General features: G+C 52.1%; 1 protein-coding gene across 2 annotated transcripts in view; it reads left to right on the top strand.

Annotated features, from left to right (window-relative positions):
- Nucleotides 1-16,017, top strand: part of SPTB (spectrin beta, erythrocytic) — a 111,116-nt gene that overhangs the window by 59,980 nt on the left and 35,119 nt on the right. For both annotated transcript variants that reach the window (XM_081116177.1, XM_081116178.1), the window contains exons 3-15: nt 2,907-3,058; nt 4,289-4,462; nt 5,456-5,547; nt 5,934-6,014; nt 6,362-6,477; nt 6,917-7,029; nt 7,806-7,993; nt 9,653-9,770; nt 10,402-10,560; nt 11,438-11,740; nt 12,712-12,862; nt 13,522-14,392; nt 15,468-15,605. In XM_081116177.1, coding sequence (XP_080972303.1) covers nt 2,907-3,058; nt 4,289-4,462; nt 5,456-5,547; nt 5,934-6,014; nt 6,362-6,477; nt 6,917-7,029; nt 7,806-7,993; nt 9,653-9,770; nt 10,402-10,560; nt 11,438-11,740; nt 12,712-12,862; nt 13,522-14,392; nt 15,468-15,605 — 2,656 coding nt within the window. The remainder of the gene's footprint in view (nt 1-2,906; nt 3,059-4,288; nt 4,463-5,455; nt 5,548-5,933; nt 6,015-6,361; nt 6,478-6,916; nt 7,030-7,805; nt 7,994-9,652; nt 9,771-10,401; nt 10,561-11,437; nt 11,741-12,711; nt 12,863-13,521; nt 14,393-15,467; nt 15,606-16,017) is intronic.

Here is a 16,017-nt window from a genome sequence, read left to right as displayed (position 1 = left end):
AAAGGGAGAGAAACAGACAGGAATGGAAAGGCCCTGAGTTTGATGGCAGCGGAGGCACTAGTGGCTCTGATTCAGGCTGTGCTGGCAGACTTGTCTTCTTTCCTCTACTGGCAGAGTTAGGGCTCTGGAAATAAAGACACAGTACTAGCAGGGCCTTGCTGAGGCCTCCTTTCCACAGCAGGTCCCTACAGAGTAGCCTGAGTGCCCTGGGGACGGCAGGCCCAATGCACAGCTGCCTCCTGGGCCTGTCCAAACCATCAGAGTTCCCAACCCAGCTGGCTCTGGGCCACCCGCCTCTTCTGCACTTAGAAGGCTCCTGATTTGGCCTGGGAACATTCTGGGAGTGAATGTGCTGAGTGTGCCGATGTGGAGCAGCCAGAGCCAGCGAGCTAATGGAAATTAATCCCCACCCCTGGGCCTTTTCCCTCTTTATGGTCATCATTAGCCTCTCGGAATCTTCCCCAGTGTCTCCAGAGTGTTTCAGGGTGCTGGGGATTCTGGGTAGTTTCACTCCAGCCTTCAAGTAAAAGGAGGCCTGGACACCTGGACTGCCTGAGCCATAAGCCTGCTCCTCCAATATTTTGGGATCCAGGAGGCATCATTCATGTGCTGAAAACTGGGGAGATCTACACTGATTTTATGTGCCAACCCAGCAGCCTAGAATTAAATTCCATGTACCCAGCTAGATGTATTTTATTACTCTTTGCTGGACACAGAAAAATGGGTCTCAGCACCCATGTAATGAAATTTTGGGATTCTTAAAGACAGGAGAAGGTGAGAGAAGAAAAGACTTTAGTGTTTTGAGATACTTGCCTCTAAAGCAGCTAAAAATTTCAGCCCCATGGTCAAAGCTCTACAGTCTCTTAGAGCACAGATCTGGGTTCTAGGGATGGCTCCATGGGACTGTGGCCGATTCCATTGAATCCAAAGATGCCCCAGAATAAATGCAACTGCTTTCCGTCCAGTGCATCATCAAAACTCTAGTTGTGTTTCATTGAAGCAGTCCTTGAAATCAGGAAAGTGGTTCACTGCCAACAAAAGAGTTAATGGGGCTTTTCCCCTTGAAACTTTGCCCAGTGGCCTAGAATAAATGAATGCCATTTCAGTGTTATATTTATTTAAGATTTGTATTGTCAGCAGTAGTATTTTTCTTTTCTTGGAAGTCTTATTTAGATGGCTGTGTTTGAATTCTTTATATATGACTCCGGCGCTTGTCATATTGATAATGGAGTATGTCTGCCTCAAGGATAGGATCTGCCCTTCCTGTCCTTGAATTCCCCACCTCCACCCAGAACCTGGCACCTAATGGGTGTACAGTAAACATCTACTGAACGAATGAACAAATGAATAAAGGGTCTGGGCTCCTAACACTAAAATAGCCCTTCAGCAGGAAGGAATTTGATGCTGTGAGCCTCAAGAACCGCCAGGATTATACCCTCGAGGTGATGTTGACTGAACTTCTCTTTCTGTTGTTAAATCAGATATTTAATAATTTAAGAAGCCAGCCCTCCCACACTTTGGGCTCAGTTGAGCAGACTATTAGCCTGCTCCCGAGGCGCTGACATTCCCTCCTGGCTGGGCCGCTGGAGTCTTCCCTGGCTGTGACTGACCCTCGGGGATCCTCCATGGCCCCAGGCCCAGCCACTTTGCCAGGTCAGCTCCTGCCTGGAGTCTTCAACCACAGTGCCCAGAAGCCGGTTACCACAAACAGTTCACTAAAGCAAGCAGAAGGAGGGCTCACCACTCTTCCTCTCTTCTCTCCCTGTGTTTCTATCTTTCTACCACTCTGCTCTCTCTCTCGCCTCTCCTCCATGCTTTCTTCTAGCCCAGCCTTCTGCCCTCCCTCCAGCATCTTGTTCAGGCTTCCCGGCCTAAGCAGACAGGTTGCCAGCATCTGTTTTACAGAGGTGCTAAGAGCTATCCCACCTGACCTGCTACAACGTGGTCCAGAAGCTGCTTTAGGATTGGGGGATGGGTGTCACGTCAGCTCCCAGGTCTGAGGATGGAGAGCCCTGCCTGCCATTCTGGGTGTGAAACAGCTAGTCATGGATAGCCCAAGCCCCTGTTACCCCCAACCCCATGTGGATCATAGATTCCACGTAGTCTCACTCTTTCCTTATTCATCATTCTTTTTTCCCTCCCCTGAGCTCCTTGAAGACAGGCAGTTTGTTTTATCTGTATGTGTCATCAGGCTAGCCCAGGCCTACCACCAGCAGGAGCTGAATAAATGCCCGTACATTCAGCCACAGTGCAGCTACGGTGTACCCACTGTGTGCCAGGTGCCAAGCCGTGGGGGCATAGAGGTGAACAAGGCAGATGTTCTGGGTTCAAGGAGCCTACAGTCTTGCCAGAGAGGCAGACTCTGAACTAGTGCAAGTGTGAGGAGAAGCAGAAATGAGAGATGCAAGCACAAGGGGCAGGGCACCCAAGGGGAGACCTGACCAAGGTGAGGGGTCTGGAAAAACTTTCTGGAGAAGAACCGTTTACACTGACAAAAGGTGAATAGGATTTCAGTGAAAGGGTGGGGTGAGGAAGGGGTCAGGAGAGACCCTTCTAGCAGAGGGAATGTTTGCTGAATGAGTGGGTCGGTGAAGCTGGCATTGAAATCTGAGCTCACTGGCACAGTGGTACAGAGCATTCCCCCTGGCACAGGAGAACAGATGGCTGGAGGAGGGGCGTCTTGATACTGTGCATAGAATATGGTAGTGGAAGTTCTGTCTTCATTGCCCCCATCATGGCACATGGGCCTGTGTTGCTCCCAGGGAGGGTGTGGAATAGATACATCAACCTCTTTTGCCAGAGGTAGGGGAGTGCTGGGACTCAGAGGAAATCCTTTGGCTCCATGTCATTGCACATTGACCTTGCCCGCCTTGGGAACCTAACCCAGGACTCTTCTTCCCACACAGATGAGCGGGAAGTGGTTCAGAAGAAGACCTTCACGAAATGGGTGAACTCGCATCTGGCCCGCGTGTCCTGTCGCATCACCGACCTCTACAAGGACCTGCGGGATGGACGAATGCTCATCAAGCTGCTGGAGGTGCTCTCGGGAGAGATGCTGGTAATGCTCCTGTCTGGGCTACGGCCCCTCTCCCTGGGCCCTGTGGCTGGGGCCATGCCCCCCTCTTCAGGAAAGATATGGTCTGGGGCTATCTCCGGTTCTCCTGGCCTTCCAGGTTTCTCCCTACTCTCTAGGGAGGTTTTAATACTTAACGGTGTGAGATGTCTGTGTGGCTGACTAGGTTCTCTGACTCATTCTCAGAATTTCTTGCCTCCTCTGGCCTCTTCCAGTCTCATGCTTCTCCCAGAAGCCATGCAGAGCTCTTTACTTTCTCCACTTGGGATCTGGGCATCTGTAGCTGGTCTGCAGTGGCCCACCCTCAGCCTCCTTGTGCTAAGATATATGGATTGATGGACTCCCATTACCCAGCTGGAGAAATTTGCATCTTTCTTGGAACCAAGAGAAAGTGTGGAAGATACTGTCTTGTGTGTTCTATTGCTCTCACAATCGGAAATGTATTACAGGCCCTCTCAGTTGTAACCCTCCAGCAGTAATGTTGCCCTTGAGAGAGAACCAGATTAAGGTTCATGTTTTGCTCAGTTACTCTCATTGTGCCTTTGGGCCCATCAGGCAAGACCTTCTTTGCCTCATTTTCCCCAAGTGTAAAACTGGGGAAATGATACCTGTGACTAATGAAGTAATAATATAAGATCCTCGGGGTCTAAATGAAAAGATACCACATTCTTCTGTTGCCTTTTCAACTCCACTCCAAGTTCTGCCTCTTATCCTGCATTGAAAGCCCACTAGCGAGAATTACCACTGGGAACCCTTCAGATGATGAGGTTACCCATCGTTGGCAGGCCCCTTGAGTTTTGGCTGAGGCCATTTAGGGGTGTGGAGGGAGGAGTTTGGATGGTGGGATGGACCCAAACTGAAAGCCACTCTTATAACCAGCTGCCAATAAATAGTCCTCAACACTGTGCCTGGCACATAGTAAGTGCTCAACTATCAGTTATGTTATTGTGTTTGAATACCATTTGTCACCCATTCAGAAGGCTTTGTGTAGTCCTGGGCTCAATACTGATGCAGCCTGATTGCAGGGTGTTTGAGGGAGGAAACCTCTGAACTTTGCTGGAAGAATGGGGTTGGAAAGAAGTGTGTGTGGGAGTTGGAGTTGAGCCAGGAGGGTGGAGGGTGAATGCTGAAGGTAGGAGCTGGTCAAGGCTGCAGCAACCTCTGTGGTAACTGTGAGGTTCCTCCATGCCCACGGGGGCCACTGCTGTCCCCCAGCCAAAGCCCACGAAGGGGAAGATGCGAATCCATTGCCTGGAGAATGTGGACAAGGCCCTGCAGTTCCTCAAGGAGCAGCGTGTACACCTGGAGAACATGGGCTCCCACGACATTGTGGACGGCAACCACCGCCTGGTCCTGGGCCTCATCTGGACCATCATCCTCCGCTTCCAGGTGGGTTTCCAGAGGGCAGAGGTAGTGGAGGGAGCCTCTCTGGGCCAGACAGGGTTTGGGAATCTTATAAAATAGTGAATGAAGTGTGTTTATGCACATTCTAGGAGGCTAGAAACCTGTCCTATGGGAAAGTGCTGGTAGGAAGGAGTGACCATCATTTGCAATTGACAGACTGTTGAGGCTCAGGGTGGGCTATTCAGTCAGCAGTGTAGTCTTTTAAGGGAGAAGATAGAATTTAGTAGCTGGGCTGAGATCCGGCTAGAAGATCAGCTTTTTATCCCCCATATGTGTAACTTTTCGGTTTTTTACATAGTTTGGTTCAGAAATTGCAAAAACAGTACAGAAGATCTGTTTTTGTGTTTTAATCAGAAACTTCTCTCTTCCTACCCTGAAATTCAAGGTTCGTTATTTATAAGGAAATTTAGAAAGTGAGGGAAGGAAGCAGAGCCTTCCACCCGCTGGTATGGGGACAGAAAGAGCCTAGTCAGAGGAGGGAAGGGCAGGGCAGAGGAAGATACAGCACACAGCTCATGGCTGAAGATCTCATCCAAGTGCTCCTGGGTGTCCCATCTCATTGTGTGTGGGTGTGCACGATTAAACAGTAACAACAGCAGGACTGGGAAGAATGAAAAGGCAAGAGAAGCTCCTGATCCAAATGCAGTACCTTCCAACATTAGTGCCGCTCCCCGCCTTGCAGGGCATGTTCCTCCTGAGGAGGAATCGGGGCATCTTGTCGTTTGCTCTTGGCATCCCATCAGAGTTATCAAGTTAGAGCCATCTCCTCCCCATCCCTGTGTGCTGTCACTGACTAAGGCAGGGAAACAGGCCACTGGGACTGGGGCCTCGGATGTAGTGTTGCTGCAGGGCTGGTGAGGCAGGTGGATTGCTAGGGAGGAGGAAGGAGCCCCCCCCACCACCACCACCAGGGAGAGCAGGAAGGCTCTGAGCCAGATGCAAATCTAATTCCTCTCCCACTTGTTCCTTTACACCCAGATTCAGGACATCGTTGTCCAAACTCAGGAAGGTCGTGAGACACGCTCGGCCAAGGATGCATTGCTGTTATGGTGTCAGATGAAGACGGCAGGGTATGCCCTGGGACCAGCTGCTACCACCTTTCCCCACCCTCCTGCTCCCCTGAGCACTTTTGTCCCCAAGGGACATGACACCATCACCCAGAAATATAGCAGCTTTGGAGTCACTGATGCAAAGTGACTGATTCTTTACGGCCCGGAACACAAGACTCTTCCATAGTTGCCTGGGTCAGACTGCAGGGTCTGTTGGGTGTATGAGTCTTTGGGACCCATGTTAGGGGGCAGCCTCTCTGTGTGGCTTCACGGCTACACTCATGATAAAGGGACTTGAGGAGAGACGGGTCCATTCCTCTCCTGTGTATTGGCCCCTCATATCATACACTTGTTTGGCACCCGAAAAGAATCTATTTCTTAAGTCTCAATGTTTCTCTTGGATGCAGCTACCCCCACGTCAATGTCACCAACTTCACCTCCAGCTGGAAGGATGGCCTGGCCTTTAATGCCCTGATACACAAGCACCGGTAAGAGGACAGAGAGGGCTGTGGGATGCGGCGGAACCCCTGCAGTGTTCAGACACATTGCACATTGCACTCAGCATGTGGGTTACTGTTCAAGTTCCACGGGAATGTCACCTCTGCTGGTCCTTCTCTCACCTTTAGCAGCCCTGCCTCCCTTAAATTCCCACTGCAACCTTCCCCACATGCGGCACTCACAGCTGCCCCATCCTGTACTCCCAAGTCCTCCTTTCACTTTTCCTGCCCATCTACTTCCCTCCATCTGCCCAGGGTCTTTGCACCCTATCAGGGCTGCCCCACTGGTAGGGATGCTGTAGCCACCACTCCCTCTGACAGTCTGGCTTCGTTCTCAGGCCTGACCTGATTGACTTTGATAAGCTGAAAGACTCCAATGCCCGACACAACCTGGAACACGCATTCGATGTGGCCGAGCGTCAGCTGGGTATTATCCCGCTCCTTGACCCTGAAGGTGAGCGGCTCCCCCTCCAGTTTGACTGTAGTAGTGGAAGATGGTGCTTCTAGTGCTGGAGGGAGCACCAGACTGACAGGGCACCTGGAGGAGTCTAGGCCAGGTGCTGGGTGAGCCATGGGCACAGCGAGGAGCTGGCGGCCAGGCCAGCACTCTGCTTGGGGTCTGCTTTTCAGCTCCAGTTGGTTCGCTGCACCTCACCTGGCCTGATTGGGGGCCCAGTGTAGCCTTTGGGTCGTTCTTTCATAATTTTTGGCCCTAATATGGATTTCATCCTCTTGCTAAAATCTCAGGGCCATTACTCTTCCATTCTCACCCTGCTGGTTGTCACTTGGTGCCTGTAGTTGAACTTCATGCTGTAGAAACATGGAGATAAACCCCCTGGGCCTGACATTTCCCACTTCTGGTTCAGTCCTGAGAGCACCCTTTCCCCTTGCAGATGTCTTCACAGAAAACCCTGATGAGAAATCCATTATTACCTACGTGGTGGCATTCTACCACTACTTTTCCAAGATGAAGGTGCTGGCGGTGGAGGGCAAGCGTGTCGGCAAGGTACCGAGTGTCTCGTAACCAGTGTCACCTCCTTTCCCTGTTTGCCACTCCCAGGCCTAGACAGAGATGCTCCCTTTCCATCTCAAGAGCTTCCTGCCTGGGCTCCAGCTGCAGTGGGAAGAGGGGCAGATCACCCCAACTTCCCCTGAAGCCAAGTTAATGACTCCCACGCTGAATTACAAAGCGGGTTGATGGTCTGTCCTGAAAGGTGTTGTTGCCTGCAGCTCTGAGCCCATCTTCCACCTGCAGACCCATGCCTCAGGAATATTCCCACAGGAACAAAATGGGCTTTTATTTGTTGGTTTATTGTGGTTTCGGGCCTCTGAGGCTCTGTGGGATACCAGGAAGCCACCCACTGTGCAGACCCTAATGCCACATTCCTTTCCCCTGCTGGATCCCTGGCTGCTTGTGGGTGGGCACTATTTCTCATTCATCTTTGTGTGCCTGGTGTTTAGCAAAGACAGTGCCCACAAGCCCTTGATTCCTAACACGTTGAAAAATGAACAAGATTTTGGCCACTCTAGTGGCTGGTATTCTGGCAGGGGGAGCTGACCAACCTTTTATAGAGTTAGGGGAAAAGGAGGGAACTCCTGAACCTGAGCAGGGCCAGCTGCCTACTGAGGTTGCCAGTGTGCTTCCAGAACATTCCTTCTGCCTTAACCACAGCCCTGGGCTCGGGGAACAGACCCGGGGAACGTGGAGCACTCCAGGGCTGGACCTCAATTGTGGTCCTCATCAATGGCATCATTGCTCTTCTGATGAGGATGTTCCCCTAGGTGATCGACCATGCCATTGAGACAGAGAAGATGATTGAAAAGTACAGTGGGCTGGCCTCGGACCTGCTCACCTGGATCGAGCAGACCATCACAGTCCTGAACAGCCGCAAATTTGCCAACTCCCTGACCGGCGTCCAGCAGCAGCTACAGGCCTTTAGCACGTACCGCACCGTGGAGAAGCCGCCCAAGTAAGGCCCTGGCCCTTGGCAGGGAGGGTGGGCATCAGTGGCTGAGAACCAGCTGCCTAAAGGTGGAGCCAGGCTCTGGGCCTTGAGAAGTGTACCTGGGAGGCGTATTCTAGAGTCTGGAGAGCTTCCCATCTGTCACTTACTTCATCCCTGGTCTCCTGGCCTCCCTGCTCCCAAGCCGTCATCCTATAGGAAATAGGCATTGAGGAGTAACCCCCAACTCATAGCCAAGAAGAATAGTTTTCCAGATCCCTGAGGGGGAGCAGCAGTGACATCTTAGGCTTTGGAGTCCCTTCAAAGAACCAGTGCAGGAGAGTTCCTTTCTCATCTGTGCACTGAGCTTCGGGTTTACAGTGTTTTCTGGTAATGACCTCTGTATTCTAAGCCCCAGAGCTCTCGTATGGGGCCTTGCTGATCACCAAGTGCATCCTTCTTTTTCTCTCCCACCTGTTACTGCTCATCAGCAGGGCACTGAGCCTGCCTCAGTGTGGACAGGGCCTGAGCACATGCACATGGACATATGCACAGTGACACACAACTACACGTGCATATGTACATACATGCACACTCATGACAACAGGCACAATACAGACAGAGGGGCCGCCAGCTCACCTGCTTTTAGCTTGCCCAGCTCTCCTAAAACAGATTTCTAGCTCATCAGTGGTACCCTCTGCCTCGTTCCTCCTCCTGTGATCTTCCACACTCTTCATTCATGACTCTCAAACAGGGAAAGGTGAGACACGGTGTCTAGAATGTACTATAAACAAGTATCTGATTTCTGGTCTGACACTAGCCCACTCTGAAAGTCCTGAATTCAGTACAGGTAACACCCCCTGTGAGTCTCCCAGGCTCTGCACGCAGGGGCGATCTCTCTTGGCTGTGGAGACGGTGCTCAGGGCCACAGCCCTCTTGAAGTGCCTGTGAGCAGTCAGGCCTGTTGGGCTGGCCTCAGCGTGGAGACCTTGCTCATAGCTGACCATCGATCGCCAGGCAGAGGACATAGAAATGGGGACATCCTTGCATACATGCAGAAATGGGAAAGTGCCCAGTTTCCTGGAGCTTGGACCCAAGTTCCAGACACCATCCTCCTGCCAGCTCTCATCTCCTACGCCTAAAATGCTCCCAGAACCCGGCCTTTCCTCCCCCCTCGGAAGCATCTGGCCTCTGAAACTTGTCAGGAGAGCTGGCTCATTAGGACTCGGGCGAACGTTGCTTTCAATGCAATATGTTACGTGGATGCTGCTGCTGCTGCTGCTGCTAAGGATTTATTGACTCAATGAAAAACTGACTAAAGAGCCTTCCTCATTTGCCAAACAGGGGAGAGTTCATATCGATTGGTAAAACTTGATAGCTACAGGAATTCCCAGACTATTCCAGGTAGCCATTCCCCTGGGGGGCAGATGAGAAGCAGATGCTGTGGCAGGTGTTGTGTTTTTTCTGGTTTGTATTGTAAAGGCTCAACCCCCATTAGATCTCAGTTGGCGAGTATGATAGGGGTTTTAACAGGTAAGTAAACCTATGAATCCTTTTTACTTTTTTGTTTTTAAAGGAAATATGCTTTGCTCTCCAAGCTCCAAGTTACCAGGGTTCCATGCTGACTTCAAACAGTTTGGCTGTAGGATCTCTACACCAATCTCCCTACCTCTGTTTTCTCCACAGGTTTCAGGAGAAGGGGAATCTGGAAGTCTTACTTTTTACCATCCAGTCCCGGATGAGAGCCAACAATCAGAAAGTGTACACGCCCCATGACGGGAAACTAGTGTCTGACATCAACCGGGTACAGTAGCATTTTCTATTTCATGTTGCCAGTGAGTAGACTGAGTTCTCAATAAGGGCACAGGGAATGGTCCCTGGGCAGGGTTAAACCAAGTCATTTTCTGTGGTGTTATTTTAATAACACATGCTGGTTATTTTGGGGTGCTATCTGAACCTAGTTCTGAGAGGTCAACTCCACCTAGGGTCCATCAATTCAGCCCCCTGTTCAGATGCTCAGAATTCATTTTCGGAGCCAGTTATTGTAATCTAGTCTCTACTGAACATTGAATTTCTTTAAGTATGGAATATTAACTACTTATAACAGAAGTGAAACACCTTCTAATATTTCCAAGATTTAGTCGCTTAATACCCCCTGGAAATTCTAATAGAACAGAGGTTGCCATTTAGCCATTTACAGTGCACCCACAGAGACACACAACGTTATATTAGGCCAAAAGTCCCAGGCAGGTTTAGGGCAAGAGGAGACCGAGAGCTCATAACCAGGGCTTCCTGAATCTTTGGTGGGCCCAGACACGAAAGCCAAAGGCTCTGCCTACGTTTCTGAAATCACCCAAAATTGGGCGAAAGAGGGAGAACCCCCAAACCCAGGTGTTCCTCTCGTGCCCCAAGAATCCTCCTCTGTCCTCGTGCAGGCCTGGGAAAGCCTGGAGGAAGCTGAGTACCAGCGGGAGCTGGCGCTGAGGAATGAGCTCATTCGGCAGGAGAAGCTGGAGCAGTTGGCCCGGCGCTTTGACCGAAAGGCCGCCATGAGAGAGACGTGGCTCAGTGAAAACCAGCGCCTCGTGGCCCAGGTACCAGAGGACTCACTTGGGGATGGCAGGACGGGGAGCCTTCCAGAGCCCCCAGCAGTCAGCTGGACTGGAGCCCAAGCTGACCTCTCAGTGGCCGTGGATGAGCCTCTCCACAGGCCTGGCAGCCCTGCTCCCCAGGATTGGGTGGATCAGGATTCACCTCTGCAGAAGAACTCTTTAGGATTTAAAGTCTCATTTTTAGGGAAAGAGCCTCATAGTCCAAAAATGGCCCCTGAGGCTGTCATCAACTAAAGTCAGGGCTCAAATGGGCATTAAACAGTGGTCCTCTGGGGATGTGACAAAAAAGTGCACCTCGTGTGGCAGACGTGCCTTTGGGCTTTGGCCTCTAGGGCCTTGTCATAGTTCACTGGCTAAAAATTTACCCCAGGGTTGACTGTCCATGACAGCATCTGTTCTTGCCCACTCGGAGCTTGGAAACAAATTAAATGCCACCCAGAAAGGGGGAAGCATGTGTCCTGAGAAAACTGGAGAGTGTGTGTGCACCCCAAAGCCATCTGTTCACAGCTGTGTGGTTCTGAGTCAGAGTCTCTTCCTGCCCAGAATCAGGCAGGTCCATTCCAGGCACAAAGGTGAGTGCAGAGGGCCAAGAGGGGACTCTGTCAGTAATGTACGCACAGCATGCCCACACTTATGGCACAGGGAGTAAAATATCAAGCTGCTTTTAAAGGTTCTCGTGAGACAGTCACTGGGACTTGGCTCTGATAAGAGAAAGGCTGAAAAAGATGGCAGAACCAAGTCCTAAGGAGTGGTCTCTCCCATCCAGCAGTGATTCCAAAGGGACCTGCCATTTCTCTGCATTTGGGGACCAGCCACAAGGAGCCTGACTAAGCTGCCTATTTTTCTCTCCGTGGGGCAGGATAACTTTGGGTATGACCTGGCAGCTGTGGAGGCTGCCAAGAAGAAGCACGAGGCCATCGAGACTGACACAGCTGCCTACGAAGAGCGGGTGAGGGCCCTGGAGGACCTGGCCCAGGAACTGGAGAAGGAGAACTACCACGACCAGAAGCGCATCACCGCCCGTAAGGACAACATCCTGCGCCTGTGGAAGTACCTGCAGGATCTGCTGAGGGCCCGGCGCCAGAGACTCGAGACCACCCTGGCACTACAGAAGCTCTTCCAGGACATGCTGCACAGCATCGACTGGATGGATGAGATCAAGGTGGGCCAGGGGGCTGCCGGTCCTCCACACCTCCAGCACCCACCTCGGGCCCCAGTGCCTGCCCCACACTGGCTAAAAATTGACCCCAGGGCTGACCCCAGTTAGCATATGCTTCCTTAGATGCCTCCCAACCAGTCACATCCCCGAATCAGAATGGAGAAACCGAGGCAACACAGTGTCTGGCTGCATCTGCCTGTCAACTGCTTGGCCTGCTCTGCTCCAGACAAGTCACCAGCCCAGGTCTACTCTATCCCCATGATCAAGAAATCTTGGGTTCAGCCCGGCTGGGTGTGGCTCAGCAGTTGATCATTGACCTAGGATCCAGGAGATCAAGGTTCGATTCCTGGTCAGGGCACATGCCTGGTTTGCAGGCTTGATCACCAGTCAGGGTCGTGCAGGAGGCAGCCAATGAATGACAACTGTCTCGTCATTAATGTTTCAACTCCCTCCCTCTCCCTTCCTCTCTCTGAAATCAATAAAGATATATTTTTAAAAAAAGAAAAAAGAAAAGCAATCTTGGGTTCATAGTAGCACAGGCGCCAACCTGCAGGGCCTAGAGAGATAAACGTTAATCAGGAGCCTGGAGAATCCAGACCTGCCAGCCTAGGGGCCACCAGGAAATCTGAGTCTCCTCTCCCTTTGCCACAGTGCTCTCAGCTCAGCATACACATCAGAGTGACCATGGAACTTCCTAAAAATACACACTCTCAGGCCCCAAACCCGGGGCAGATGCAGGAGATCGAGTGAGGGGCTCAAGCTTATGGAAGGCGGTCTGAGAATGATTCTGATGGGCACCCCCAGTAGGGACTCCTGCTCTGTGGCCCCTTCCATGCTGAGCAGCAGCTGTTTTCTGGCTGCACTGACTCCCCCAGCCCAGATACCATGGACACCCCCTTTGGAGGGGTCTCTTCTAGCATATAGGTCTCTTCACCTCTCCTCATTCCCTCCACCCCATCTGTCCCCTTTGCCAGGCTCACCTCTTATCTGCTGAGTTCGGGAAGCACCTGTTGGAGGTTGAGGACTTGCTACAGAAGCACAAGATGATGGAGGCTGACATCGCCATCCAAGGAGACAAAGTGAAGGCCATCACTACAGCCACCCTGCAGTTCACTGAGGGGAAAGGTGAGAATTCAGATGTCTCCCTGTTGAGGCCTCAGAAGCCAGGGCCCTGGCTGGCTTAGGACTCCAGCACCCCAGCTTGGATAAATCTCCTAGCTTTAGAATTCTGCTTCTTTCATTAACTAATGGTGCAAGAAAGAAGCTTGAGTGGTAGCAAAACTCTCCAGAGACCTGGCAACTGCTTTTGTAACCTGTGATCAGAAGGTGTTTATAAGTAACATCGGGAGGCGGAGGGCATGGTCGCACACAAGCAGTTTGGGCACCTGCAGATCGAGGCCCGCATCATCCGTCTTTCATCCTCTCTGCTAGTTTAGCTTCCAGCAGAGACAATTTAGGTTCATACCTTCGGGTCTTAAATAGACCCTGTTGCATCCTGGAAGAGTCATCTTGAAATTTGTGTCTAGGCTTTTTAAAAATTTTTACGTAGTACATTTCTTTTGAGAGTTGACCCAACTTTTAATCTACCTTGAAAGTTTTCTAGGAACTAATAAGTAAGAACCTGCCCTGCCCTCTGAGCAACTGAGACCCCCTGCATCCAACCCCATAGTTCCAGTGAAATGGCAGCTTCTAGATCATATGGTTCTAGCCCAGCGACTGACCTGAAGCTCACCCATAAATGAAGCGCCTGTACCTCTCACCTCTCCTCCTCTCATTCCTCCCAGGGTACCAGCCATGTGATCCCCAGGTCATCCAGGACCGTGTCAGCCACCTGGAGCAGTGCTTTGAGGAGCTGAGCAACATGGCAGCCGGGCGGAAGGCCCAGCTGGAGCAGTCCAAGCGGCTCTGGAAGTTCTTCTGGGAGATGGATGAAGCTGAGGGCTGGATCAAGGAGAAGGAGCAGATCTACTCCTCCCTGGACTATGGCAAGGACCTGACCGGCGTGCTCATCTTGCAGCGCAAGCACAAGGCCTTTGAGGACGAGCTCCGTGGGCTGGACGCCCACCTGGACCAGATCTTCCAGGAGGCGGAGGGCATGGTCGCGCGCAAGCAGTTTGGGCACCCGCAGATCGAGGCCCGCATTAAGGACGTGTCCGCCCAGTGGGAACAGCTGAAGGAGCTGGCCGCCTTCCGCAAGAAGAACCTCCAGGATGCCGAGAACTTCTTCCAGTTCCAGGGCGATGCGGACGACCTAAAGGCCTGGCTGCAGGATGCTCACAAGCTGCTCTCGGGCGAAGACGTGGGGCAGGACGAAGGGGCCACACGGGCCATGGGGAAGAAGCACAAGGACTTCCTGGAGGAGCTGGAGGAGAGCCGTGCGGTGATGGAGCATCTGGAACAGCAGGCCCAGGGCTTCCCCCAAGAGTTTCGGGATTCCCCAGATGTGACCAACCGGCTGCAGGTCCTTCGGGATCTCTACCAGCAAGTTGTGGCTCAGGCAGACCTGCGTCGGCAGAAGCTGCAGGATGCCCTGGACCTGTACACGGTGTTTGGGGAGACAGATGCCTGTGAGCTGTGGATGGGCGAGAAAGAGAAGTGGCTGGCCCAGATGGAAATCCCAGACATACTGGAGGACCTGGAGGTTGTGCAGCACAGGTCAGAGCTGGCCCTTTCTTCTTGCCTCCCCGCACCAGGGCATGCACTCCCCCTCTGCTGGGTGTAGCAACAGCCTCTAGATCAGCCAGGGTCTATCTGAGAGGCCAGGGGGTGCCCTTTATTGCAGAGGCCAGGCATTGGGAGTCACAGGCTCTAATTGGTCTCTGTGGCTTTGGGTACTTCACCCCTGCAGCCTTCCTCAAAATAAACAAAGGGCTCATTCTGGTCCAGTTATTCAATTACTTTTCAGCTATAGCAGCCTTTGTTCAAATGAATTGTATACTGAACCTCTGACATATAACGAAGAGGAAAGTAGAGCTGATCTGATTAAGGGGGAAGTGAGAGGCTGGGACCCAGAAGCTCTAGCTCTCTGTGGCAGTCCTGAAACCACAGAGACCAAAGAAGCTGCAGAGACAGGTTGGTAAACCACTGATCTGCAAGGCCACTCTCACTTCCAGTATTCCGGTTTCATCAGCTCTCCAGCTGGAGAGGCCTGCCCACATGCATTCTAGCATCCTAAGCACAGAATCCAGGGAGTTGAGGAAGAGGAGAGTCACTCCCTAGAACACACTGAGGTGTCGTGCTGATGCTGGAGGGACCTGGGCTTTTATCCCAGAAGAGTCAGCTTCATGGCCACACAGCTCTCTTCCCCATAGCTGCTGTCCCTTCTCCTACCCGGGGACAGAGCATCTGGCTACGGAGTAGCCTTCAGGTCAGGGTTTCAAGGCAGTGGAACTGGGGTCCAAGAGCAGCAACTGGGGCAGTAGAGGCAGGTGGTCTCTGTGATGATGAACCTCCCATCAACGTTCCTCCCCTACGCCTCTGTTGAGCTGGTGGCCCATGTAGTAAGGAACCAGCTCTCTCCTAGCCTGGTCCAAGAAATGCTAAACCATGAAATTGGACCCAGCAAATAGGGTGTGTCAGCATATCTTTCTCCCCCCTCCCTTTACCTGGTCAAATGTATTTAGGAGGCGGAAGGAGAAAGCGAGAGCTACATGTTCGGAGACTGGGTGGCCACTGGCAGCGCAGTGCCTGCTGCCGCCTTACCAATCCTCATTTTCTCCATCTGTATCAGGTTTGACATCCTGGACCAGGAGATGAAGACATTGATGACTCAGATTGATGGCGTGAACCATGCTGCCAACAGCCTGGTCGAGAGTGGCCACCCACGCAGTGGGGAAGTGAAGCAGTACCAGGACCACCTGAACACCAGGTGAGGTGTGGGTGGGGCTGGGGGCATCGTCCTGCACCTGGCACACTGCTTGGGGGTGTAGCCTGAAGGTCAGGATGCCTGCTCCGCACTGCCAGGTTTGGACCCTAAGTACACCTGACTTTCTCAACCGGTCTCCTGTAGCAGCAAGGAGGGACCTGCTTAGTGATCGGGAGGGAGAGAGATGTGTTCACACGGCTGCAAATACTGTGGCTGGGGTCAGGGTGGTGATCCTATGTGATGAGGGGACGTTCTGAGTGTGCTGTAGCTAGAATCAGGCCATATGGTACTCATGCCACATTTCCCCAGACATTTCTTAGGCAGGGAAAATGCTTTCTGAGAGCTCTTAAGTACTGCTCATAAAAGAAAACTTCTGCGTGTACCAAAATGCATCATCGACCTTGCAGCTGGCTTG

The sequence above is a fragment of the Miniopterus schreibersii genome (assembly GCF_964146895.1).
Source record: "Miniopterus schreibersii genome assembly, chromosome: 1".
Lineage (NCBI taxonomy): Eukaryota > Metazoa > Chordata > Mammalia > Chiroptera > Miniopteridae > Miniopterus > Miniopterus schreibersii.
The sequence above is the reverse complement of the archived record's forward strand: the minus strand, read 5'-3'. Positions and strand labels throughout refer to the sequence as shown.